At 40.2% G+C, this 26,657-nt stretch overlaps 1 protein-coding gene across 8 annotated transcripts in view; it reads left to right on the top strand.

Annotated features, from left to right (window-relative positions):
• Positions 1–26,657, top strand: part of CFAP61 (cilia and flagella associated protein 61) — a 282,171-nt gene that overhangs the window by 70,179 nt on the left and 185,335 nt on the right. For 7 of the 8 annotated variants that reach the window (XR_009248788.1, XM_058684746.1, XM_058684745.1 and 4 more), the window contains exons 9-12: positions 13,450–13,541; positions 19,761–19,835; positions 24,356–24,534; positions 26,314–26,353. Coding sequence is in view for 7 of the 8 variants with exons in the window: in XM_058684746.1 (XP_058540729.1) it covers positions 13,450–13,541; positions 19,761–19,835; positions 24,356–24,534; positions 26,314–26,353 (386 nt within the window). In the remaining variant the exon portion in view is untranslated. The remainder of the gene's footprint in view (positions 1–13,449; positions 13,542–19,760; positions 19,836–24,355; positions 24,535–26,313; positions 26,354–26,657) is intronic. The other variant, XM_058684747.1, reaches the window with a different exon arrangement.

Below are 26,657 nucleotides of genomic sequence, written 5' to 3'. Positions count from 1 at the left end.
ATACTATATTCCTCAATTTATTTATGTCCACTTTCCACAATGTTTTATACTTGTTGCAACAGATTTTTTTTCACATCTGTTATTAGATTTATTCCTAGGTGTTTGATATTTTCACACTTTTGGAAATTTTATCTTTAAAAATTTTTGCTTTCAAATTATTTATTGCTGTTATATAGAAATGCAGCTGGTTTTGGATATTGACCTTATATCCAATGATCTTTCTACACTGATTTATTAATTCTATGATCTGCAGATTTTTTTGGACTTTCTCTGCATAATGTAAATTTTTATTTTTTATTTTCAAATCCTTATTCTTTTTATTTCTTTTTCATGTACTAGCTAATACCTTGGGTAGAAATGGTGTTAGCAGGCATCCTTTTGTTGTTCTTAATTTTAAATGGAAAGTTCTGAATACATTATCAGTAAGGATGACTTTGTGAATACCCATGACCAGTATAAGGAAGTCTCTGTATTTGTAGTTTGCTAAGAAATTTATCAATAATGGTTGTTTTTTTAAAATTGAATTTAATTCTATAAAATGCTTTTTTTCTGTACTTGCTGAGATGATCATATGATTCTTCATTATTCTGTTACATTGATTAATTTTTGTATGTTAACTATTTTGTTAATAATATATTTTTCTTTATAGGCAGTACTGGATTCTTTGCTAATGTTTTGTGGAGGATTTTTGCAGCTACATTCATGAGTGAAATTGGTCTGTAATTTTCCCTTCTTGAAACATCTTTGCCAGACTTTGGAAATGAGGTTCTGTTGGTCTCATAAAGCAATTTGAGGAGTATTCTTCCTTCTTCTATTTTTGGAAGTTTATGCAAGGATAGAGATGTTTATTCTTTAAATGTTTTATAGAATTTACCAGGGAAGCTATCTGAACCTGGTGGACTTTTTGGAGGAAGGTTTTTGATTGCAATTTCAAATAAATTGTAGTAGAACTATTCTTCTTTGTCTCTTTGGTTAAGTTTGTAATTTTTTATAAGAATTTGTACATTTCTTTACATTTCCAAATGCATTAGGATAAAGTTGAAGGTATTCTTCATTTTTTCTATTATGCTTTTACTGTTCATAAGCTCTGTAGCAATGTTGCCTTTTTCAAAATTCCTGACCTTGGTTATTTGTATTTTCTCTCTTGAATAGTCTTGCTAGTGGCTTATCAATTTTTTTAGTCTTTTCAAAGAACCAATTATTAGCTTGTTTGGTGCTCCCTATTTTATGTTTGTTACTTATTTTATTTTTGCTCTTTTATTATTTCCTCCTTTTTATTTTTAGGCTTAATTTTTTTTAACTTATTTTTGATTCAGAGGCAGAGCATGAACAGGGGAGGGGCATAGAGAGAGGGAGACACAGAATCCGAAGCAGGCTCCAGGCTCTGAGCTGTCAGCACAGAGCCCGATGCGGGGCTCAAACTCACAGACTGACCTGAGCTGAACTCATGACCTGAGCTGAAGTTGGACCGACTGAGCCACCCAGGCGCCCCTAGGCTTAATTTGATGTTTGTTTTCCTATATCTTAAGATGGATTCTTAGCTCATTGATTTTCAGTTTTCTTCCTTTTTTTCTATGAGTTTTTAAACTAGAAATATTATTCTCTGCCTGGAATTAGCTGCAACTCATAAGTTATGTAATATATTCATTGTCAATATATTTTTTTAAGTTTATTCATTTTGGAGAAGAGAGAGAGACAGGCAGACAGACAGAACATGTGGGGAGGGGCAAAGGTAAAGAATCTGAAGCAGGCTCCACACTGTCAATGCAGGGCCCTACATGGGGCTTGAACTCACGGTTCAAGCTGTGAGGTCAATGATCTGAGCTGAAATCGAGAGTCAGACACTTAACTGACTGAGCCACTCAGGTGCCCCTCGTTATCAATATTTTTGAAATTTCACTTCATTTATTCTTTGGCCCATAAATTATTTAAAAGAATATTTATTCTCAAACATATGGGGATATCTGTTATGTATGTATGTATGTATGTATGTATGTATGTAATGCTTATTTATTTATTTTGAGAGAGAGAGAGAACACAAGTGTGGGGAAGGGGTGGAGAAAGGGTGAGAGAGAGAATCCCAAGCAGGCTCCACACCATCAGTGCAGAGCCTGACACAGGGCTCCATTCCATGAACCATGACCATGACCTGAGCTGAAATCAAGAGTCGGATGCATAACTGACTGAGCCACCCAGGCACCCCGAACAGTCTTATTTTTGAAGGGGTTGTATGTTGGCCCTAATCATTTCTGGAGAGCGACCTATCTCCCTTTGTTTTTCTTTTTTGTAGTGTCTTTCTTTTGGGTCTTCTTTCACTTCCTAAACAGGGGTGGTTTAGGTCCAGTTACCCGTATTGATTGAAGGCCTTTGGAAGATTTTTAAAATGTGAATTCCACTGGTTCTTCTTCTTTTAAGCTTCTAAATCCTTCCATGAATAATTTGCTTTGGTGCACAAACACATCGACTGGAATACCCAAGGGGCTTCCCTCTCGGTTTATCATGGAGATGAATCCAAATCCCATTTGCACATTGAACCACTTACAGTGGCCAGTTCCGTGCAAAACCTGGGATTCCTCCTCTACCTGCTCTGGCAGCTTCCTAGGCCCTTCACCACCACCTTTGTCTGCCCTGCCTTCGGCCATGTTGCCCATGGACCCTTTGCTCCAAACTCGTGGGATGAAAACTTTCCCTTTGGAATGGAGTGATCTTCTGAATCAATCTAACATCTTGATTTTGTGTGATCACAAATTTAGCTTGCATGGTCTAATGTGCTTTCCCTCTTTTTCTGTTATGTATTTATTTTATTTTATTGTGTTAAGAACACTTAACAGGAAAACTACCTTCTTAAATTTTTTAAGTGTACAATACAGTTTTGTTAACTGTAGCCACAGTGTTGTTCAGCAGATCTCTTGCATGTATTCATCTTGGATAACTGAAACTTTATACCTGTTGAATAGCAGCCAACCTGCCCCCCCCCCATTATCCTTTCCTCCCAGCCCCTGGCTTCACCATTCTGCTTTATGCTTCTATGAGTAGGACTGTTTTAGGTACCTCATAAAAGTGCAATCATGCAGTATTTGTCCTTCTGTTACTGGCTTATTTCACTTGACATAACGTCCTCAAGGTTCATCCATGTTGTTAACATATTGTAGGATTTCCTTCTTTTTCAAGGTTGAATAATTTTCCATTGTATGTATATACCACATTTTCTTTATCTATTTGGGATGTTCTAGTTATCTTTTTATTACTGTGTGTTAGTTTAATTGCATTGAAGTCACAGAACCTACTCTGATCTTAATCTTTTAAACTTTGTTGAACATATGGTCAATTTTTGAAAATGTTCCTTGGGTCCATGAAAAGACTATCCTGTAGTTGTTAGATGCAGGGTTCTATATGAATCAGTCACATTTGATAATAATGTTGTCAAATATTTTATCCTTATTGACTTCATCACTTATTTGATCAATTAATGAGATGTGTCTTAAAATCCCCTGCTTTGATTGTGGATATACTGATTTCTCCTCAGAGTCTAACATTTTTCATTATATATATTGAATCTGTGTTATTAGGTGCATAATTTTTAAATAATTATATCTTTTTTGAATTAAAAAAATCAGTTATAACGTGTCCTCTTCATCTCTAGTGATATTATTTTGCCTTAGAATTACTTTTTCGTTTTTTCTTTTTTTAAGAGACAGAGAAAGAGAGAGAAAGAGAGAGAGCACTTGAGTGGGGGAGGGGGCAAAGGGAGAGAGAAGATGAACATTAAGCAGGCTCCATGCTCAGTGCGGAGCCTGACATGGGCCTCAATCCTATGGCCCTGGGATCATGACCTGAGGCGAAATCAAGAGTCGGACACTTAACCAAATGAGCTACTCAGGTGCCCCTAAAGTCTACTTTTTCTGATTTTAATATGGCCATACATGCTTTCTTTGATTCATATTTGCATACTGTATCTTTTTTCCATCCTTTTATTTTTGTTCTTCCTATTTCATTACATTTTAGATGTGCCCTTTATAAACAGCATAGAGTTTAAGTGTTATTTTTTTAATGTTTATTTTTGAGACAGAGAGAACATGAACAGGGGAGGGGTGGGGGGGGGGGCAGAGGATCCAAAATAGGCTCCACGATGACAGCAGTGAGCCTGATTCAGAGCTCAAACTCACAAACTGCACAATCATGACCCGAGCCGAAGTCAGACACTCAAACAACTGAGCCACCCGGGTGCCCCAAGTGTTCTTTTTTTTTAAATTTTTTAAATTTTTATTTATTTTTGAGAGCGACAGACAGAGAACAAGCAGGGAAAGTGCACAGAGAGAGACACAGAATCTGAAGGGAGCTCCAGGCTCTAAGATGACAGCACAGAGCCTGACATGGGGCTCGAACTTACAAACTGTGAGATCATGACCTGAGCCGAAGTTGGACACTTAACTGACTGAGCCACCCAGGTGTAATAATCTAGAGTGACAACTGTTATCTTTTAATTTGAATATTTAGTCCATTTATATTTAATGTTCTTGTGGACTTATATCTACCACCTTACTTAATAGATGTCACCTGTATTTTTATGTTTCATTACTAGTACTATTTATTTGTGTCTTTTCCTTTCTTAACCTCACCAGTGTCAATTTAATTAGTATTTTCAAAGAACCAGCTTCACGATTTGGTTAATTCTGTTATCTTTCATGGTTACATCAATAACCCATTACCACACTAGTGCTGCCAGCAAACAGCTACCAAACCACAGTGGCATACCACAATAAGGATGTTTTGCTGATACAACTGGGGTTATTTAGGCAGCTTTCTTGATCTTGGCTGGGTCTTCTCACATGACTTGGGGTTGGTTGCCTGTTGGCTGATCTAGGCTGGCCTTGGCTCTGCTCTATGTGCCTCTCATCCTTTCAGTGGGCTAGATTGGGCAAGTTCTTATGGTGACCACAAAGGTGCAGGAGACCAAGTGGAAACACACAAAGCCTCTTGAAGTCTAGGCTTAGAACTAATACATATTATTTTATCTAAAGCAGATCACACAGCTGACCCCAGAATCAGAGGGAGAGGAAATTACATAGCAAGGGCCTAAATACAGGGAGGGTAAAAAACCAGCATCATCATTTCAACCCTTATTCCCACAAAAAAGAATAATGCTAATGATTTTGATCATGACCTCTTTCTCCTCTTCTCTTGGAGACACAAACTCCAATTTAGCCTGGAGGAGACTAAAACCTATGGTCTCATCTCAAGACAATGACATGGGAGGGGTGCCTGGGTAGCTCAGTCAGTTAATAAGCATCCCGCTTCAGCTCAGATCATGATCTCACGGGTCCGTGAGTTTGAGCCCTGCATCTGATTCTGTGCTGACAGCTCAGAGGCTGGAGCCTGCTTCAGATTCTGTCTCCCTCTCTCTCTGCCTCTCCCCTGCTCACAGGCTGTCTCTCTCACTCTCAAAAATGAATAAATGTTAAAAAAGTAAAAAAAAAAAAAAAAAAAGAATGATATGGGGATTACCAGGGAATTAAGCTCAAGTTCGTCATATTGTATGGTGTGGAGTCTGCACTGCAGTCCAGTTGGGAAAAGTTTCCTTGAAAAGTAAGAAAAAAGTCCTTTCTTTTCCTTTAATGCAGCCTGCCTAGTGTTTTTCTTTGTATCATTGTGAACTTTACCATCAGCCTCTTGCTGTTCATTCAGCCATTCAGTAAACACTGAGTACTTCCCATATAGTAGACATTAGGAACCTAGTCTATAGTCTAGTACATGGTGAGTCTAGTACTGTCTAATGGCAGGATAAATATGCAGGACAAATTAATTTACAAAAAGTGAAGTGTTTTGAAGGCTAGAAAATTGTGGTGGGACTATAGCAGAATTACACCTAAGTCATCTTGAGAGCATCAGCATAGAATTCACACACAAAAAGCTTTTGAGTCAAAACTTCAAAAACTAATTGGAGCTTTCTAGGTGAATAAGCAGAAAGATTTTCCTAGTAGAGGGAACAAAATGTACAAAATAAGGAGGTATTAGAAACCATGGCTTATTAGGGGAAAGTACAATTTCAGTGTTTCTAGAGCTTTAAGTGAGGTAGTGACAGGAGATGGAGCAGGACAGGAGATTGAGGGGAGACAAGGCTTTACATGCCTTGCAAAGGAGATTAGATTGTATCTATTCACAACATACCTGAAGCTGATCCATGAGGAATTTTCAACTAGAAAGAAATCCATGGTCAACTTCTGGTTCACAGGAAGACTTTCCAAGGGTCACTGGAGTGTCCAGGAAAGAGATGAGGAGGGACTGAACCAGAACATTGATTATGGATGAAGCCTGGGACATATTTTGGAGAATTAATTGAATTTGATGTTTTACTACATATGGAGAGGGAAGGTTATGGAAAAGGGAAAAATCAAGGATGACTGCAGAAACTAGGTAGATGGTGGAACCACTTTGCAATATGGGAATAGTAAGAGTGAATTAATTATTTGATGGAGATGCTGTGATTTTGATTTGGACAAGTTGAGTTTGACCTTCCTAGTAAGTATTTGGATGGTCACAGTACTCCTTCAGCAACAGGTGCCCATTGAGGTACACTGAAACATTACCTCCCCAAAGATGCTCGCATTCTGATCCCTGGAACCTGTAAATATTACTTTAGTTTTGGGGAAAAGGTATTTGTAGGTGTGATTAAGGATCTCTAGATAAGGAGTTTGTTTTAGAGTATCTCAGGGGCCTGACATCCCATCACGAGTGTCCTTTTGAGAGAAAGAGACAGGGGGAGATAATACAGACAGAGAGGAAGAGGCATTGTGACCATAGAGACAGAGATTGGAGTGATGTGGTCATATGGCAAGGGGTGCTGACAGCCACTATGAGCTGGAAGCGGCAGGAAGAGCTTCTTCCCAAATCTCTGGAGGAAGTGTGTCCCTGCTGGCACCTTGATTTCTGCCCACGGATACTGATTTTGGACTCTATCTTCCAGAATTGTGAGAGAATACATTTCTATCATTAAGCTACCAGGTGACTGTAATTTGTCACAGCAGCCCCAGGAAAGTAACATAATTACAAAGAAGATCACAGGATCAGAGGCAAATCAAGGAAGGAAAACTGTCAAGAAATAAGGAAGTCTTTGCTCTTCAGCAAAACTCCTAGAAAGAGTTGTCTACTCATTGTTTCCATTCTCTCTCTCTTTTTTTTTTTAATGTTTTTATTTATTTTTGAGATAGAGAGCATGAGCAGGGGAGGGGCAGAGAGAGAGGGAGACACAGAATCTGAAGCAGGCTCCAGGCTCTGAGCTGTCAGCACAGAGCCTGATGTGGGGCTCAAACTCATGGACTGTGAGATCATGACCTGAGCTGAAGTCAGACGCTCAACCGACTGAGCCACCCAGGCTCCCCGTTTCCATTCTCTTTTACTGTGTCAAGGCTACTTCTTAGCCTTCGGGTCTCAGCTTAAATGTTTGGAAGGACTTCTCCAACCACTCAATCTAAAGCAGCACCTGGGGTCTCATTTTCTACATGTCATCTATCATAACTTAATGTTTTCTCATTCACTAACTAACTTGCTTTGGCAGTGCAAGTTAGTCTTGTTCATTGCTGAAACCCCTAGAATGTTAATGTCTAACAGATGGTAGGTGTGAAATATAAATTTTTAAATGAATGAATAAATAAATGAACACTGCGTGCTTTATTCATATGCCTTCTTTAGCAGCTTTCACACAGAGAGATAAGGGTGTGTGTGCGTATGTGTGTGTGTATGTGATCGCTTGTGAGCCTTGTAGAATATGAGGGCCTACATCTTATTCATTACTCTGAGAATCTCAAAGTGCTTGCAACTCGTCGAAGTTTAGTGGAATGATTTAACTTGAACCTCTAATCTTTCCCCTTCTTAAAATTAAATGATTTTTTTTTTTAATTTTTTTTTTTTTCAACATTTTTTATTTATTTTTGGGACAGAGAGAGACAGAGCATGAACGGGGGAGGGGCAGAGAGAGAGGGAGACACAGAATCGGAAACAGGCTCCAGGCTCCGAGCCATCAGCCCAGAGCCTGACGCGGGGCTCGAACTCACGGACCGCGAGATCGTGACCTGGCTGAAGTCGGACGCTTAACCGACTGCGCCACCCAGGCGCCCCAAAATTAAATGATTTAAATTCATGTGGCAGGCTTTTTTGAAACCATTTGTAATATTATAATAATAAATAAAAATGGCTATTTTGTAACACATTGGACAAATATTTTGGACATTTAATAATTTAATTGGACATTTAAAAAATCTTGATTGCATTAGTAACACATGAAACTGTCCTTCTTTGAAAAATTAAAATAATGCAATTGAAGCTGAGTTCCCATTGAACCACCTCCAAGTCTGGTTCTTCCTTTCCTCCCCAGAAATAGCCATTATAAAAAATTTAGTGTGTGTTCACCCAGACCTCTTTTTTATACTTAAAAAAAAAAAAAACATTTCTTTATTTATTTTGAGAAAAAGAGAGCTTATGAGCAGGGGAGGGGTGCAGAGAGAGAGAGAGAGAATCCCAAACAAACTCTGTGCTGTCAGCGCAGAGTCCACTGCAGGGCTCTCTCCCACCATGAGATCATGATGTGAGCCAAAATCAAGAATCGGACACTTAACCGACTGAGCCACCCAGGGGCCCCACTCTCTTATACTTTTATATGAAGTCCATATATTGATAGAAGAAACACTACCCTTTTGTGGCAGTGGGTTTTTTTTATAAAAATTGTGTCTTTGGGGTACGTGATATTTTGATATTTGCTTCTTCACTCTTTGAGATCTAATAATGTTGGTACACATAGGTATAAGACACTCCTTTTACCTTCGGGGTAGTATTCCATCCACTGCATGGAATGTGCCATATTTGTTCTTAGATGGACACTTAAATTGTTTCTGCTCTTTTGTTATTGCAAAGGGTGCTGCAGTGAACATCCCAGCGCATGTCTCCTTGGATCCCTTGCAAGTTTTCATAGGCTCTGTTTCTGGAGTTCTTCTTGCTGGGCTTGGAAGTACTCACATGGCCACCAAACATGGCCAAACCAGTGGTCTTTCTCCAGACCCTTTCACAGTTCTTCATACTCAGTGTCAGCCTTTTAAACCTTTGACAATCTGATAGGTGTGAAAGGAGAGATCATTGTTTTAATTTTATTTCTCTGAACAATATTGAGAATGAACACTTTTATGTGTTTATTGGTCATTTAAATTTCCTGGACATTCATTGCCTTTCCTAATGGGTTGTTTCTCCTTTCTGTAATTCAGTTATTCCATGAGGTGTATTGCAAATATTTTTTCTATGTATCTACTTTGGGGGGAAAGAGGAGAGAGCGAGCATGTGCATGTGTACATGCGAGCAAGGGAGGGGCAGAGGGAAAAGAAGAGAATCTTAAACAGGCTCCATGCCCAGTGCAGAGCCCAATGCATGGCTTGATTTCATAACTGTGAGATCATGATCTGAGCCAAAATCAAGAATTGAATGCTTAACTGACAGAGCCACTTAGGTACCGCTCCCTGTATCTACTTTTTAAAAAAACTTCTTTTTAGGGTACTTTTGACAGACCTTTTAGATTTTGATGTGGTCAAGTATATATGTTAACTAACTAGAATTAAAATAAAAACTTAAAGTAAAATAAAAATGCCTGGCATACACACAAAAATAAATAAATAAATAAAAAGTAATTTGCTTTTCATGACTTCCACCCTTTTGCAGGATTTTTAAGGAAGAATTTCTCCACCACTGAGATCACAGATTATTCTCCTATAACTCAAACATATTTTTAAAAAAATTAAGGGGGCACCTTGGTGGCTCAGTCGGTTGAGCATCTGACTTCAGCTCAGTCATGATCTCACAGTTCGTGAGTTTGAACCCCACTGCGCAGTCAGCATAGAGCCCACTTCAGATCCTCTGTCCCCTCTCCTTAGCCCCTCCCCCACTTTTGTGCATGCGCGCTCTCTCTCTCTCTCAAAATAATAATACTAATACTAATAATAAACCTATTAATGTATTGGAAGTGATTTTTATGTATAAAATGAAATAGGGGCTCAAATTAATTTTTTCCCATATGGTGAGCCAGTACTATTTATTATATAGTTTATTCTTTCTTCACCAATTTTAAATGCCACCTTTAACATATGTCAACATTTTATAATTGTGTGGCTCTTTTCTGAATTCCATTCAGTTCTGTTCCTACTTGAATAACACATTAACTATGGCTTTATAACATGTCTTAATATTCATTAGGAAATTTGGCCTACTTTTTGTTCTTATTTCTTAAAATTTTGTTGTTGACTGTTTCTTAAAATGTCTTAAAAACTATTTCTCCATATTTATTCTTTATTTTTCATATTTACTCTGTTAGAATCCGTTTGTTTCATTTCACTAAAAAATTTTTCTTGGGAGTTTTGGTCTATATTTTAAAAAATGTTAAAAACCACCAGATTTTTTACTATTATTTATTCCTGCAGCCATCAAAATGTACTAGTTAGCTTTCCACGTGTACTCTCACTATTGGGTAAAGAGCAGGGCAGATCCAGGTCTTGTGGGACCCAAAGTCTATACAATTTGAGAGCCCTCTTTGAGAAAACAAATGTAAAATTATGAATGCAATAGTAGATGCTGTGCCACGGGAGGGGCCTTTACTGGGAGAGGAGGCCTGAACCTCCAGCTTTATTAGCTCCATGGTAAACCCATCCCATTTTAGCAATCTCAAGAGCAGGAACATAGAAAATGGTGCCTCTACTCTCACTAGTTTGTAGTTTCTAAGCTGCATAGGTAGTGGAAGCAATAAAATAATGGTTAAATTTGCAGCCTCAGTGGTGGTGTTAGTTGAGTGTTATGTAATATGAGTGCCTTGACTTTTCCCTGGGATAGTACCTCACATTTGAGAATCTCAGGACACATAATCAACATTAACTAATTAAACCTCACAAAACTCTGGAGACACAAGAACGAGAGATATTGCCTCACCTCACCCAGTTCTGAAATGCAGCCATGTCTGGGGACGGTGCGGCTACTGCTTGCTAATAAGTTGCAATACCCCATGACAGTTTAGCCAAGACAGTTAGCTGTTGTAGTTGGTAATTGTCTCATGAACATTAGACTATAAAACACTGAAGTCACTGGGATTATCAGCTCATAGCGAATCTAATCCATTCTTTAAGGTTTCTTACTTTTTGGTAATTTTGTCCTAATTATAAAAGAAATATAGGGGGGCACCTGGATGGCTCAGTTGGTTAAGCATCTGACTTCGGCTCAGGTCATGATCTCACAGTTTGTGAGTTCAAGCCCCGCATCGGGCTCTGTGCTGACAGCTCAGAGCCTGAAGCCTGCCTCAGATTCTGTGTCTCCCTTTCTGTCTGCCCCTCCCCTGCTTGTGCTCTGTCTCTGTCTCTCAAAAATAAATAAACGTTAAAAAAAATTTTTTTAAAGAAATATAGGCACAGCAAAGATCTGGTATGTTGTTTTTTAGGGGGGTAGTTCTTCAAATTTAAAACAAAATAGAAAAAAGCTGTCTTTTAAAAAATAAAGTAGAACTTAAGAATAGGGAGTTATTGGGGCGCCTGGGTGGCGCAGTCGGTTAAGCGTCCGACTTCAGCCAGGTCACGATCTCGCGGTCCGTGAGTTCGAGCCCCGCGTCGGGCTCTGGGCTGATGGCTCGGAGCCTGGAGCCTGTTTCCAATTCTGTGTCTCCCTCTCTCTCTGCCCCTCCCCCGTTCATGCTCTGTCTCTCTCTGTCCCAAAAATAAATTAAAAACGTTGGAAAAAAAAATTAAAAAAAAAAAAAAGAATAGGGAGTTATTGATATATATGTTTTTTAATTCAAAAAGTTTGCTGCTGAACAAAACAGATCGATGGTATAAGATGGAAGAGCATCTGCCTTTAGGTACTATATTGCTGGACAGGGGGATCAGGGAAACTTCTGGGTGCTGGGAATGCTTTAGGTATTTATTTAAGTGATTGTTACATGGGAGTAGGTATATGTAGACGTTCATGCATTTTTACCGTATGCACATTATATCTCAACTACAAAGTAAATTAACATAAAAAGCATGTGACTTGTCATCATGAGAATGCCATATAGACTTTCTGAAAAGCTTTGCAGGGAGTAGCACATATTCAGGAGTTAGAGACTTGAGACATTCCCCATGGCATGTTTCTTCCGAAGAGGGATTCTACGTCCTTTGCTCCTCTTTCCAGATTTTCTCTCCATGCCAAAAGAGCTACCCCTAATGCTGGGATATGATTCTCAGTCATCCTACCTTCAATATTATGTACCTCTTTATCTATATCCTTTACACTTCCCTGGGCATCTAATTTTTCTCTTAGAATTTCATTTTGTTTCACTCAGCTACATCTTTGCCAGAAGTAAGTAAAATGTGTGCCATAATCTGGGGACTGGGTGTTGAGAGGTATCTACAGGGGCCATTGCCCTGACTGGCACTGGAAGAGCAGAGTGGGAGAGGAGGGAGCAGAGAGGATAGGCTACCTCTGGCCCCATGAGGTCTGATGTGACCATTAGAAACAAGAAAACGGAGGGGCAGGCCCATGCTGGCAGCGTGGAGGGGCAGCCCTTGGGCACAACCTCCCAGGGCGTCTGTGAACAGCTGTCAGAGCTGAGAGTCTCCAGCGAAGCAGACACAGGGCAAACCAGAAAGGAGGAGGTGGGAGAACGGAGGGAGGAGGAGGGGGAAGAGAAGAAAGATCAACAAGAGAGTGGTTGAGAGAAAGGGGCAGAGAGACAGGAAGAGAAATTCGAAGGATGAGAAGGAAGATGGGCAGGAAGAAAGACAAGAATGTAGAAGGAGGAGGGAGGGAAAGGATGGGGATAAAAGCTCTGTAGACAAAATGGGAAAGTTTTTTTCCTACTGTAATTTTTAGTGAAGGTTAAATACACAAACACTACCCTGATTATTGACTTTCCAGAACAGTTAAAACAGTACTTTCTTCCTTAGAAAGTAGAGAAGTGAAAATAGTGGCCACTGTCCGACTGCATGCTATAATATTTTCAAACAAACAGAAAGTAGCCCTTATGCTAATTTTCAGTGCCCATGTTTCCAAATCATTTCAAAGCCTGCTGCCCAGAAAGTTGCTAATCGATTGTTTGTAAACTTGAAAGGGGGTTCCCATGAAAAGACCAGTGGTTCAGGAACCTCGAGGGTGAGGGGCCCCTGTGGGCAAGGCCAGGCCTACAAGGCCAGGCCTATCGCTGCCATCACTTTGCTCCCACAGCTCCTATAGGGGCAGGTATCATTTTATCTCCATCACATGCATAAGGGCACCGTGAGGTCAGAATTGGGATGGGCTATGCTTCCCACCTCATGGTACTTCCCTCTGCACTACAGTTCTTCAGATGTGCTGCATTTTAGAAACACATTAATTACCATGCTGTCTTCAACGTCCTGTGACTGTGCAGATATTTATTGTCTATTTTCTGTCCTCATGCCACTCTTTCTGTCAAAGATGCTAAGCTCAGTAGTAGCAGCCACAGTTTCCTGAAAATAGCGGAGGAGCCACAGGAACAAGTCATTCCAGAGACCATGGAAAGCATTCAGGTAATGGAGGTCATTCACCCACGCCTGGGGCCCCAGGGTGGACCTAGGAGCTGTCTGTGTTGTGGGGTCAGGGGCGTTCTTGGTGCTAGGCTCATCATCAAGAAGTTGTGATCTGATGTGGAAAAGGTCTCACTATCACTAAGAGCAGGGAGACAGCAGGCAGGAGGAAATACTGGGTGCATGTTTATAACAGACAAATCAGAGCCTCACTGCTAGCTTCAAGAATACAGGTCAGAATGGAGTTTCATCCTTGCTCTTCCTCCCTTCTCACCCATTCCCTAACTTCAGGAGGCTGAGGCAGATGAAGCTGCTCATTTAAAGCCAGGTGGAAAATCCAGACATACTGAAGAGACTTATACACTGCCCACATAGTCAGATGAGGCCCTGTTTTCTTTCCTGGGAGCTATAGAGATGCCCAACACAGCTTCCTGGAGAGCCACTGGCTCCACTTGTCTTGGCCTCAGCAGGAGCCCCACCACCACCTGCACCCTCCTGCTTCCAGGATGACCTGCACCCTACTGCTGCCAGAGTTCTGCATGTGCTGCTGCCACCCTAACCTAAAGAAGGAGACCCACACCAAAGGAGGCCAGTCAGCCACGTAATAGATTACATAGGAAATGGCGGACAAGCCAACAGATCCAGCCATTGGCTGGATTTATACTGGATTTTATATATATATATATATATATATATATATATATATATATATACACACACACACATATATATTATACATATAATTATTTTATATTATATTTATTATAATTCTAGTAATACAAAACAATATATTAATATCAATTAATATTAATTAATATATAATAATTGTATATTATAAATATACAATTATATTTATCATAATTATATATATTATATAATTATTATATATTTATATGTAATATATATTATATATTTATATATTACTGGATTATATTTATACTGGATTATACTACTGTGGTATAAATGGCCAAATTTATCGGGCTCTGGGTCCTCACATACTCCTGCAGGACCTCAGGGCATGTCTCTTGTGTCCTTAGGAATAAGGCCTCACCTAGTGGGTGGGACAGGAAAATGGTCTCCCTTTTAAACAGGCTAATGTTGCTGGCCTAGTCCTACATCAGCACTGTGTGTGGCCAGAATCCCAAGGCGTGTTTCCCTACACACTCCTTCAGCTTCTGGTCTGCCTGACTTCTCTGTCCAGCTGGGCCCAGAACCCCTCCTGAGCCCAGGATGGGGGGCAGGTGCTAAACCATTGTTTCTGGACTTCAGCCTCCAACTCTCTTTTTTTTCCTCCTTTTCAGCCTTGGGTGAAACAGTATTCCCCCTTGCCCATCAACTTGTGCAAAGAAAATCTTGGGAACGGAGGATGGAGGGAGGATTTTATCTTAGCACTAGGCCACCTGGCTTGTCCTCCCAGATTTCCACATTGTCTCTGCAGAAAATGCATTCTTATGCCCCAGACCACAAAAGGACCCAACCTGTAGCTGGTTGGCTGTTATATTTCAAGTGCTGGTTTATTTTCTGAATGGAGGTTGGGCATGCACAATGGTCAGGCACTCTGCTATGTCTGAGTGTACTCAGTGGGGGAGATGAAAGCCCTAATTCACTATGTGGGAAGGAGGATGGGAAGCATCCCAGAGGAGGGGAATGAGGGACACCTGAACCTTTTTAAAGAAGGTTGTATGACATGGATTAAGTTGAGGGAAATGAAGCTGATGAATAGAATTAATAATAAAAAAAGAAAAAGAAACTGAGTACAAAGAACTTTTAATTTTGGCAAAAATGGAGTAACAGAGACCAGATTTATTCTCCTATCGAAACAACCAAAAAGGGGCCAAAATGTATGAAATAACAGTTCTTAAGACACTGCTTATCAGGTAACCAAGGAAAGTGATGGCCGAGAGATGGAAAATAAGCCAGGTAAGCTCTCTGATTGCCCCAGCCTCCTGTCTTGGGAGAGTTTGAGGCCACGGCACAGGGCAGAAGAACCCAGTGGGAACCTGATGGACTCTCTGAGTTGAGGAGGCAGATCTGTAAATCCATGGAGACTAAAGCCACTAAGGTTTGCAGGACAGAGTACCAGAGAGGAGAGAGCTGCACAGAGACGTTAGACACCAGCAGAGGGTCACCCCTGTGTATTCAGTTGAGGACTGATCAGCACAGTCATGTAAGGAAATAGTGAAGGTCAGGCTGAGGATAGAACCTCCCCAGAGGAGTAGAGTTCACAGTGCCAGTGCTCATCCAAAGCTGGAGCTAGTGCCTGTTCCCATCAGCTAGACTGGAGAACCTTAGGACCCACAAGGCACTGGGAGAGTGCACAGAAGAGTCTTGCCTGCATCCGTAGTAGGGAATAATTAGTTCTAGACAGAGCACTGCTCCAGTCATGTCTAACCTATCTTTAGAGCAAGAACTGAAAGCATCAAACTGCTCCCAAGTGACTGAATCCCAGAGCAAAGTTCAAGAATAGGTGTAGGAGTACAAAGTTATCTAACACCCAACTAATCTAAGTGACTGTGTTTGGAATCCAACAAAAAATTAGCAGGCACTCAAAAAACTGGGAATATATGATGCATAAGGTGGAGATAACTCATCCAATTGAAATTAACCCAGATCTGAAGCAGATGTTAGAATTAGTAGACAAGAACATTAAAGCAGTTATTCTAACTATCTAAGTTTCAAAGGTCATCAAGAGACATAGAAGATATAAAAAACACCCCAAATAAAACCTCTAGACATAAAAACTACAATTCATAAGATGAAAAATACACTGGATTAACCATAGATTAAACATCGCAGAAAAAAAGGTTACTAAACTTGAGATAGAAATGGGAATTAAAAAATAAAAAAGATCATTGTATCAATAGGCTTTGGGTTAATAAGTAGCTAATATGTGTGCAATCAGAGTCCATAAAGAAGAAGAGAGAGCAGTTGGAACAGAAAAAAATATTTGAAGAAATGAGGACTAAACACATTCTAGATTCTATGAAAACAGTAAACCCATAGACACAAGCTCAGTAAACAGCAGGCACAAGAAATACTAAGACAACTAGACCAAAACTCATCATAATCAAATCATGGAAAACCAGTGAAAAAGAGAAAATCTTAAAAGCAAGCAGAATGGGGGGGGTGGGGAGACAAGTTGGGAAAAGAGGAACCAAGATAATGATTGCAGCAGATTTCTTATTGGAAACAGTGCAAGCAGGAAGACCATGCATTGCATCTTTAAAGAACTGTCAGAAAATAAACTTTCAACCTAGAATTATATGTCTATGAGTATCTTTCAAAAATAAAGATAAAATAAAGATTTTCATCTACACACAAAAAGTGGAAAAATTCATTAACAGCAGACGCATACTACAAGAAATGTTGAAGTCCTTCAGACAGAAGAAAAATGATACCAGATGGAACTCTGGATCTACACAGAGGAATGGCTAGCCCTGGAAATCATAACGGTAAATGTGTAAGATTTTGTTCTTCTTATTTGTATCTCTTTAAAAGATAATTGATTATTTAAATAAAATAAAAACAACACAGTGTGGAGCTTATATAGAAAATGTAAAAAATGAAATGTATGGCAAGACTAATACAAAGACCAAGAGGGGAGAAATGTAAATATATTATTTGAAGGCTTTTCTACCATACCTGAAGTGGTATAATATCACCTAAAGGTAGATGTGATAAACTAAAGATGTATAGCATAAACTCGAAAAAAATATTGACGTTACAAATCAAAATCAGAGAGTTATACTTAATAAGCCTACTGAAGAGAGAAAGTGGAATCGTAAAAATATACAACTGGGGCACCTGGCTGACCCAGTTGGTAGTGCATGTGACTCTTGATTGCAGGGATGTGAGTTTGAGCCCCATGTTGGATGTAGAGATTACTTAAAAATAAAATTCTTAAAAAGATATATACAACTAATACAAAGAAGGCAAAAATATCAAAAAAGGACACCTAGTAAACAAATAGCAAGTTGGCAGACTTAAACCTAACCATATTGATAACTACATTAAATATAGTGTACATTGACTATCCCAAAGATCATATAAGGCAGAAATAGATTAGATGAAAAAGGAAGACTCGGATATATGCAGACTACAAAAATAAAAACTACAAATACAAAGATACAATAGGTTGAATACAAAGATACAAATAGGTTTAAATTTAAAAGATACAAAAAGACACAGCATGCTAACACTAATTAAAAGACAGCAAGACAGCTAGTAGCTTTATTCACTTCAGACAAGGTGGATTTCAGAACAGGGAATATTACCAGAAATAACAAAGGTCAAAAGGACATAATAATCCTAAATATTTATGCATCTAATAGAATTTCAGAACACATGAAGCAAAAATTGATAGAACTGCAAATGCAAATGAGTAAATGACCATATTTGAAGATTTCAGTATCCTTCCCTTAGTAATTGATGGAACAAGTAGAAAATCAAGAAGAATATAGATCCTAAGAACACCATCAACAAATTTGACCTAATTGACACTTAAGAACACTCTACCCCCAAAACAGCAGAATACACATTCTTCTCGTGCACATGGAACATTTACCAAGATAGACTGTATTTTGGGCCACAAAATAAATCTCAATAAATGTAAAAGGATTTAAGTCATCTAAAGTATGTTTTCTGACAACAGAAGACATTACAAGAAGGCAAAACTCCAGATTAATAGCTCTAATGAACATCAGTGGAAAAATCCTAATAAAAATTTTAGTGATTTGAATCAATATATAAAAAGATAGTATATCATGACCAAGTAGACTTTATTCTGGGAATGCAAAGTTGGTTTCACAGAAAAAATCAGTCTATGTAACTCACCCTATAAACAAGCTAAAAAAGATAACCTATATGATTCTCTCAAAAATACAGGGAAGGCGTTTGAAAATTCGACATTGAAACTCTCAGAAAATGAGGAATCAGAAAGAATTTCAATTCCCTAGACTTTATTTTTGAAAAACCTGTATGCTAACATCACACTTAATGGTAGAAGACTGAATTTTTTTACACCATGGCCAGGAACAATGGTCTGCTCCCACCACTTCTATTCAAAATTATACTGGAAGCTCAAGCCAGTGTAAAAAGATAGCAAATAAAAGGCATCCAGATTGGAAAAGGAGAATTAAAACTGTTCTTTATTTGCCAATAACATAATCATCTAGAATCTACAACACAGCTACTAGAACTAGTAAATAATTTAGCAAGTTGCATTTAAAATTAATATGCGAAGTTCAATTTTATTTCTATATAATAGTAATTGACAATCAGAAATGGAAATAAATACCATTTACAACAGTACAAATATACAAAATACTAAGAGATAAATCTGACAAGAGATGTTCAAGACCCGTACACCAAAAACTACAAAACATTTCTGAGAGAAATAGGACCTAAATAAATGGAGAGATGCCCCACGTTCCTGGTTTTGAAGACTTGATGTTGTCAAGATGTCAACTCTTCCCAAATTGACCAATGCATTCCCAGTCAAAATTTCAGAAATTTTACAGAAATTGAAAAATTGATAAATGGAAAGGACCTAGAATAGCAGAACAACTTTGGAGAAGAACAGTTGTTGGATTAATACCACAGATTTCAAGATTTACTGCATAGTTCTTGTAGTTAAGCCAGTGTGATGACGATGCCAAGGACAACAAGTAGATTAATGGGACAGAATAGAAGATCCAGAAATAGACTCAGCCTATAATCTGTAGTGACCAAAAGCAGATCATTGTTTGCCTATGGTTGGCCAAATAGCACAGGGTGGGTGGGAGGGGCATCTAGAAACATGGAAGCTTTTGGGAGTGCTGTACATATTCATTGTTTTTATTGTGGTGATATTTTTATGGATGCATATACAGGTTACAACTTTTCAAAAGTTATTGTCAATAAAGCATTTGAAAAAAACAGTGTAGCTTTCAAGGTACACAGAAGAATAAGAATAACGAAGTAATAACTACCATCTACAGGGAATTCGGAGGAGCCGGCACTGAGCTGGCACCTATCTCCTTGTTCTTATTTTATCCTCATAACAACCCTGTGAGGTAGGCACTGCTCTTAGCCCCTTTTTACGGATGAGGCCTCAGAGGCTCCATGACTTTCCCAAGCTAGTAAGCCATGGATCCAGGATCTGAACCGAGGCAGCTGGTCCCAGAGCTTGGGTGCTGAACCACTGCAGGTGTTGATTAAATGTCTTGCCTTTGTCACCTGCAGGGGGAAGTCATAGAAGAAGCCCCAGCTGAGGAGATGTCATCAACAGTCCGAAGCGGAAATGCTAGTGAACTGGAGGTAGGGCTTGCCCAGGGCCTTGCGCGCCTGCTGCTTGGCTCCCCACAAGGTTCGCTGCTCTCTGCTGAGTGTTGGTGTGCCCGTTCCTCCTCCAGGCCTCCCTGCGTCTCTCTACCAGTTCATATCTGCCACCTTCTTTAACACCTGCTCCACAAAGCCTTCCTCAATGAGGCCTTCCTCCACGGTGATGAATCCTTTATATCCCATGTACAGCTTGGTCCTAGAAACTATACTCTCTATATTAATTATTGGCAACGATTTCAGTAAATACAGTTTTTCCTCTTCTTCCCATTGTCCAGCAAGAAAGCATTTTGGAGGGGCAACACATTTGTAAGAGTTTTCTCTAACTATGTGTGTCACCTGCCCACACACATGCTCATCCACACACCTGTATGTATTTTGTATTGTTGATATATGTATATGTGTATATATATATGTATATATACATATGTGTGTATATGTGTATATATACATGTATGTATATATGTGTGTATATATACGTATACACATACACGTATATATACACATATATATATACACACATATACATATATATACACGTATATATACACATATATATATATACACACATACACATGTGTGTATATATATATATATATATGGTTCCAGGTTCCAGGAACTGCTCCCGCCTGTTACTGATTCAGGCCAAAGGGTGGTAGCATCTTCCGCCAGCTGCCATCCCTGGGACACTTCCTCATCCTTTGTTGGTTTCCCTTCACCCTGCCCACACCTTCACCCATTGTCCTTTGTTAAACCTCCTGTGTCTGCTCCATTGGAGTGAGCCCTCTGTTTCCTACTAGAAACCTAAGGATTCACATAGTTTGGCAGGGCTCTGTGGACCCTGCTCAGGATTTTGAATTTTTCCTAAGGAGCAAAGGAAGGCTTTGAAAGTTTTAAGTGGGAGAGTGCCATAAAATCAGACATGCTTCATTTTCCAGTGCTGAGCATAGTTGTGAGCTTTCAGTGGATTCCCCGGCATGTCTTATGGACTCATGAGTCAACCTGAAAAGTCTGAAGAGCCCTTGAAGAGGGGACAGGAAGTTGAGTCATCTCCATGGAGGTTCTGGGACACATTAACACTAATCTCAGACAGGGGAATTCTGAGAGACCGCCAGCTTTTGATACCCCTTTCTCCTCCAGATTCTGAGCAATTAGGAAGTCTACACAGAAGTCAGCTGGGGATTAAAGTACCATTTTATAATGGCTAAAGCTGAACTGGAGAACAAAGCTTCGACCTGTAACAAGTGGATTTCCTATTTCCTCCTCCTGAATTCAGTGTACACAGCCAGCTGGAGGCAGACTTCACCCTTGGATCGGGGTCTGCCCTCCTGGGCAAGTGTGGAAGACTGGAGAAAGCAGGTCAGGAGCAGGATGTACTGTTAGGAAGAGAGCGCACCAGGCAGGCACAGGTCCATTTTCTGAATCTCATTTTAGAGTATGCCGTGGGATCCCACCCGTATCCTTCCGGCTCTGCTCATTCCTCAGGACCCAAGGATGAGGACTTCAGGTACCTGGTCATTCTCCAGTGCTGTGCCTGCAGGCAGGTCAGAATCCTTGGGGAGCAGCCATCAGACAATGACTGAAGGCAGTTGGAGAATCAGCACCCCAGTTTCTTTGCCTTTTAGGTGGGACAGCTCTGAGGTGTGTTCTCCCGAGTCTCCCAGGGATCTCAGTGGGATAGAGTGGGACACTCTGTATTGGTGTCTTTCCCTTCCTTGCCTCACTTCCCTACTCCTCTTGCAAAATTTCCTGACATCACTCCCCAAATAAACTTAGCTCAGAGTTTGCTTCTGGGGAAACCCACACCAGAGCACTGACTCCTTGGGCCCCAGGGAGGAAAGAGTGAGGCATACAATAGGGGGTGAGGCATGCTGTATTTCCAAGAGGGCAGCTATTCCTGCAGGGATCCAAACAAGCATGTGCAGGAGGGGACAGGATGGTCCCACTGCGTTAGACATACTGGAACCTCAGAAGGCATCTGGGTCAACAAGGTAGATTGATGTCTCATGTTTATCTCCTCTCCCTTCTGGAAAAAGACACGGAAATGACTGTAAAGCAATAAGAAGACTGCAAATCCACAAAGACAACAAGAGTAGGAGAGGAGATATTGGAAGGTGAGCCCTTTCAAAATGTTTACAATAAGAAAATCGATGGAGGAGTTTACACTGGCTTAGCACAGCAGAGAAAGAAGAAAGTCCAGCACCACTGTGAGGGGAGGGACTAGCAGAAAGCGAGTCCCTTCTCCTCCTGTGTCCACAAAAGTCCCAGGGCCTGGGCCTTCTGGAAGGCAGAGCGAGGACCAGACTGAAACAAGGGGTCTGACAGTCTCCTATGCAGTGTGGGGGACGCTAAAGTCCTTGCAGACAGCACTTGGCTCATCAACTGTATTCAAGTGAAGCAGCTAGATGACTGTTCTCTGGACAGATGAAACAGAAACATCTCCCAATTTAGGTTCAGCCCACACCGTGTGAGACTGTGTAATGGGGAAAGACAAAATACATGAGTAAGTGGAACTCTTCATCAAATGGAGAAACCCTTGCCCTCTCCTCCCACCATCTTCTCCAAATACTGGAAGCCAGGTCTTTGTATTAGTTCTTTTTTTTTTTTTTATCACTATTGTAACAAATTACCACAAACTTAGTGTCTTAAAACAACATAAATTTATTATTTTACAGTTCTGGAGGTCAGAAACCCCAAACTGGTCTTACTGTGCTAAGATCCAGGTTCAGGCAGGACTCTGTTCCTTCTGGAGGCTCTAGGAAAGAAACCATTCCCATGCCTTTTCCAGCTTCTGGAAGCCATTTGCATTCCTTGGCATGTGGCGCCTTCCTCCATCTTCAGAGCTGGTAGTGTAGCATCTTTCAGTCTCTGACTCTGACTCTCCGGCCTCTATTTTATGAGGACCCTTCTGATTATATTGGGCCTACCCAGATAATCCAAGAATCTCCTTGCTCAAAATCCTTCACTCAGTGACCTCTGCACAGTCTCTTTTGCCCTGTAAAGTAACATTCTCAGGCTCTGGGGGTTGGGCCATGCACATTTTGGGGAGCCACTCTTCTGCCTATCACAGTTTCTCATGCAAGAGATTGGAGAACTTAATTCCTCCCCAAACCTGACAGCCCCAAGGAAAAGGCCTCCAGGTAATGTTCCTGGAGGTGGCTACCCCATAAAATGCCAGGTCTGTGTCTGATCATCCCATGAAGTGCCCCAGTTAGCCAATGGCTGTTGAGTTTTGCTACCTACATAGCACTGTTTATTTTATGGAGCTAGAAATGTGCTCCAGTGATAAAAAGGCATGACCATGAACAAAGAAGGGATTGAAAAGACCAGAACTTAGGAAACAAGAGCTGGAAAACAAAAAGGCAGGTAGGGCAGCAGACAGATAGAACAAGGCTCAATCAGGGTGGCGGGTAGGGGAGTGGGGGAGAAGAAATGAAGTTATAGATTATTTCAAATGCCTGGTTGTTTAGAAAGTAATACTGACAAACACTTAGCAAATCTGATAAAGTGTGTGAAAAAAATAGAAAACTAAGTGAATTAAAGCAAAGTACACAAATAACAAGTCCTGTTATACATCTTTGCTCAAAAGCAACCATGATATCTACATAATCATAACAATGTAAGTACTTACTGATTGAGCCCTGAATTGTGCTCTAATTATATTGAGACACAAGGAGATAGGATATGGGGAAGAGGGTAGCGCAAGGTTACATCTACCTACCACATCAGTGTCCAGTAGGGAGTTTCAAAAACTGAGGAATTAAGAAAGTGCATTTAACACACATTCAGAAACATGGGGGTAAATGCCAAAGAAATGAGAAAGTTGAAAGGGCTACCCAATGGGAAGAGCAATGGGAAGGACAGGGGACTCCTGATTTTCATTATAGGTTTTTAGTGCTGATATTATGTTAATGTTTAATGTATTACTTTGATTTAAAAGAACTCCAAGAAGGCTCTCAGAATGAATCATTTTCCTCTAACTGAACTATAACGTCTTCTTGGGTGCCCCTAAAACAAGGCTGGAAGGTCCAATGCTAACTTTCTGGGTGGGTCCCAGCAAGGGGCTGGGCTCCCCCTCATCATGAAACCACCCAAAGAGTCCGCAGATGCAAAGTTCTTGTAGCACAAAATCACAGTGAAAACACTTTGGTGGACAGAGGTATTTTGCTTGTGGAATTAATATATATATATTACTACCACACTCTAACTTCTAGCCAGTGTTGTAGTTAAAATACAGATCCTATATGAAAGACCAATGGAAACCATTCGTTTTCTGATCTTCATATGAGGACTTCTTTCAATCCCTTTATAAATCTTGAACATCTCGTTGAGAACATCTCCTTAAAACTATGCCTGGCTCAGGATGATTCGATTCAGGTGAGATTGTCACATTTGTCCTAGGGAGACGGTATAATGTAGAGATGATGTAACCACTAGCCCATTAAATTGCAGAAAATGAATAGGATTCCTATTTGGTACCTCCTGTCTCCTTGCTCTAGGACACAGAAAAATTCAGTCAGCAGTCCAGTGTCGGTGACACAGATTACTGCATCAGCAGTTTGAGCTTGGGATCCCTTTCGCTGCCTGAGGAGAGCAGTTCCTTCCGCCCCATCTACAAGGGACCCTCAGACGCTTTTTGTATTCAGCTCTTTTGTATTGAGGAGAAGTATGAAGCAAGGTAAGTACCAATCCCAGGTTGTCTATTATGGTAAGACTTCTTACAGCATTGGTGGCCTCACGTTTTACTCTTGTGGAGCCCATCATGTCCAAACCTGGCCTCACATTCTAATTTCCTGGGGATTTTTTTGTTTGTTTTTTGTTTGTTTTTTTAAGCACAGGTTTCTGGGCCCTATTTCTAGAGATTTCTATCCCTAAAATTTGGGTAAGGGCTACAGAACTGGGCCAAATCTACAGCGCAGATTTTGGCTCACCTGTGTAAGAGGAAAATCTTCACTTATGAAACTGTATGCTACCCTCCATTCTCTAATGTTTGCATTTTGAAGGGGGCTTTAGATTTAGGTTGCTGCTTGTCTGGAGTCTTTTGGTTGCACATAACAGAAAATCCAACCCAAACTGGATTTTTAAAAAATGGGATAATTGCCTTATATAACAAAGGATAAGTCCAGTGGTAGGATTCATTTTTCAATGTGGCTTGATCCCAGATAACCCTGTCACATACGAAGTTTCTCTCTCTACCTCCTAACTCGTTCCCTGCTGCTGGTCCCCATTCTCAGAGGACTGTCCCTACCTGGGGCCAAAAGAATGGACAGTGGGCTCAGGCTATGTGCCCGAAGCTAGTGAGGAGGACATTTTGGTTTGAGCCTGGCTTCCTAGCGACAGCCCCATCGGGCCTGATCGGACTGTGTGCTCATTCAAGCTGATGGATGGGGCCAGGCCAGGATATGATGGTAGCTTACTCCCTGGCCTCATGCTCCCCACCCCAAATTTGGGGCTGGAGCCTTACCCAAATGTAATCTGAGAGGGGGGTTAGTAAACAACAATCCAGGGCAGCTGCTAGGAGGAGGAGGCATTGTGGCAGACAAAGTCGGGGTACCCACCAGACCACTCAGCCACCCGACTTGCTGTCCCCATGTGTTCAGTGCTTGCTGCCACCTGTAGTCTGGAAGTGGACCTCTGTCCTTGGTGCTAGATTCCACATCTTCTTTAGAATCCCCACCTACTCGACCATTTTATCCACAGAACAATCTTGAAGAGGAAAAGATTGGCCCATTCTTATAGACTGGAAAGTTCTGGAGTATCCTTTAGATGACCAAGAGTGTTGCTGGACATTTCCTTTTTAGAAGATGTATTGAAACACATTCCCAGTCTCCCAGCCTCACTTAGAACCATGTTTTACTTGTACTTTTTTTCCTCTTAAGTTTTCAATTTCTTTGGAAATCTTGGCAGTTGAAAGGGGAAATCGTTTTTTTTTATATTGAAGACATCTAAAAAGCCTATAAACCCTTCTAGAGTTGTGTATATTTATTTTTCCCTGTGCATTCAGATATGAGTGTGCTTAAATGAGGCTTTTGAATTTTCAAACAGAAATTCAGTGACCCATTATGGTTTGCCTGTGACTATAGCTCTGCAGCTGGTCAGAAAATCTTTTACATGTAAAAGAGAGAAAGATCAGAGTTGCTTGTAATATACCCACGTCTCCCCCACAGCTCTAACAAAAAGGAAGGGAGGGATTACAGTCACAGAATGACTATGTTGCTTTTTGCATGCGCAGATTATTAGTTACTATAATAATGTCTTTAGTTCTAGAAAAAGACTTTGTTACTGACATCTGAAGCTTATGACTTTCTGCAGCTGATTAATGTTCAGTCAGACCCAAGTTCTAACTGGTGGTTGCCTATCACTGCTTGACAGGAAGAGAACCATAAATCTCCTTAAATATACACTGATGCTGCACCTGCTTGCAGGTCAGTGACCGTGCTTACTGTTTTGTTTATAGGTCACTGGACTTTATGAATTTTGTCTTCAGTCTTTTCCCTGTAAGTACATACTGAATTTTGAGTAATATAATTGGTTCTGTAAGCTGGAAAAGTTATAAAAAAAAAATGAAATGCCATATACACTGTCCAAACATTTACACTGCTATGAATGTTGAGGTTTGAACTGCTTCTGTGTTCTGAAAATAAGGTTGAATGACATATCATGAACTCTTAAAAATAGAAAATATTATCATTGCTGTTTTAATAGTTTCAAGGTACATTTTTTTTAGAGATAGAATCAAATCATTAATAGAATGCAGGTAGTACATGACAATGTCAGAAATTACACTAATGTGGATTGGAC

This window comes from Neofelis nebulosa, chromosome 9 (genome assembly GCF_028018385.1).
Source record: "Neofelis nebulosa isolate mNeoNeb1 chromosome 9, mNeoNeb1.pri, whole genome shotgun sequence".
Classification (NCBI taxonomy): Eukaryota; Metazoa; Chordata; class Mammalia; order Carnivora; family Felidae; genus Neofelis; species Neofelis nebulosa.
This window is presented reverse-complemented; position numbering and strand designations above follow the sequence as displayed.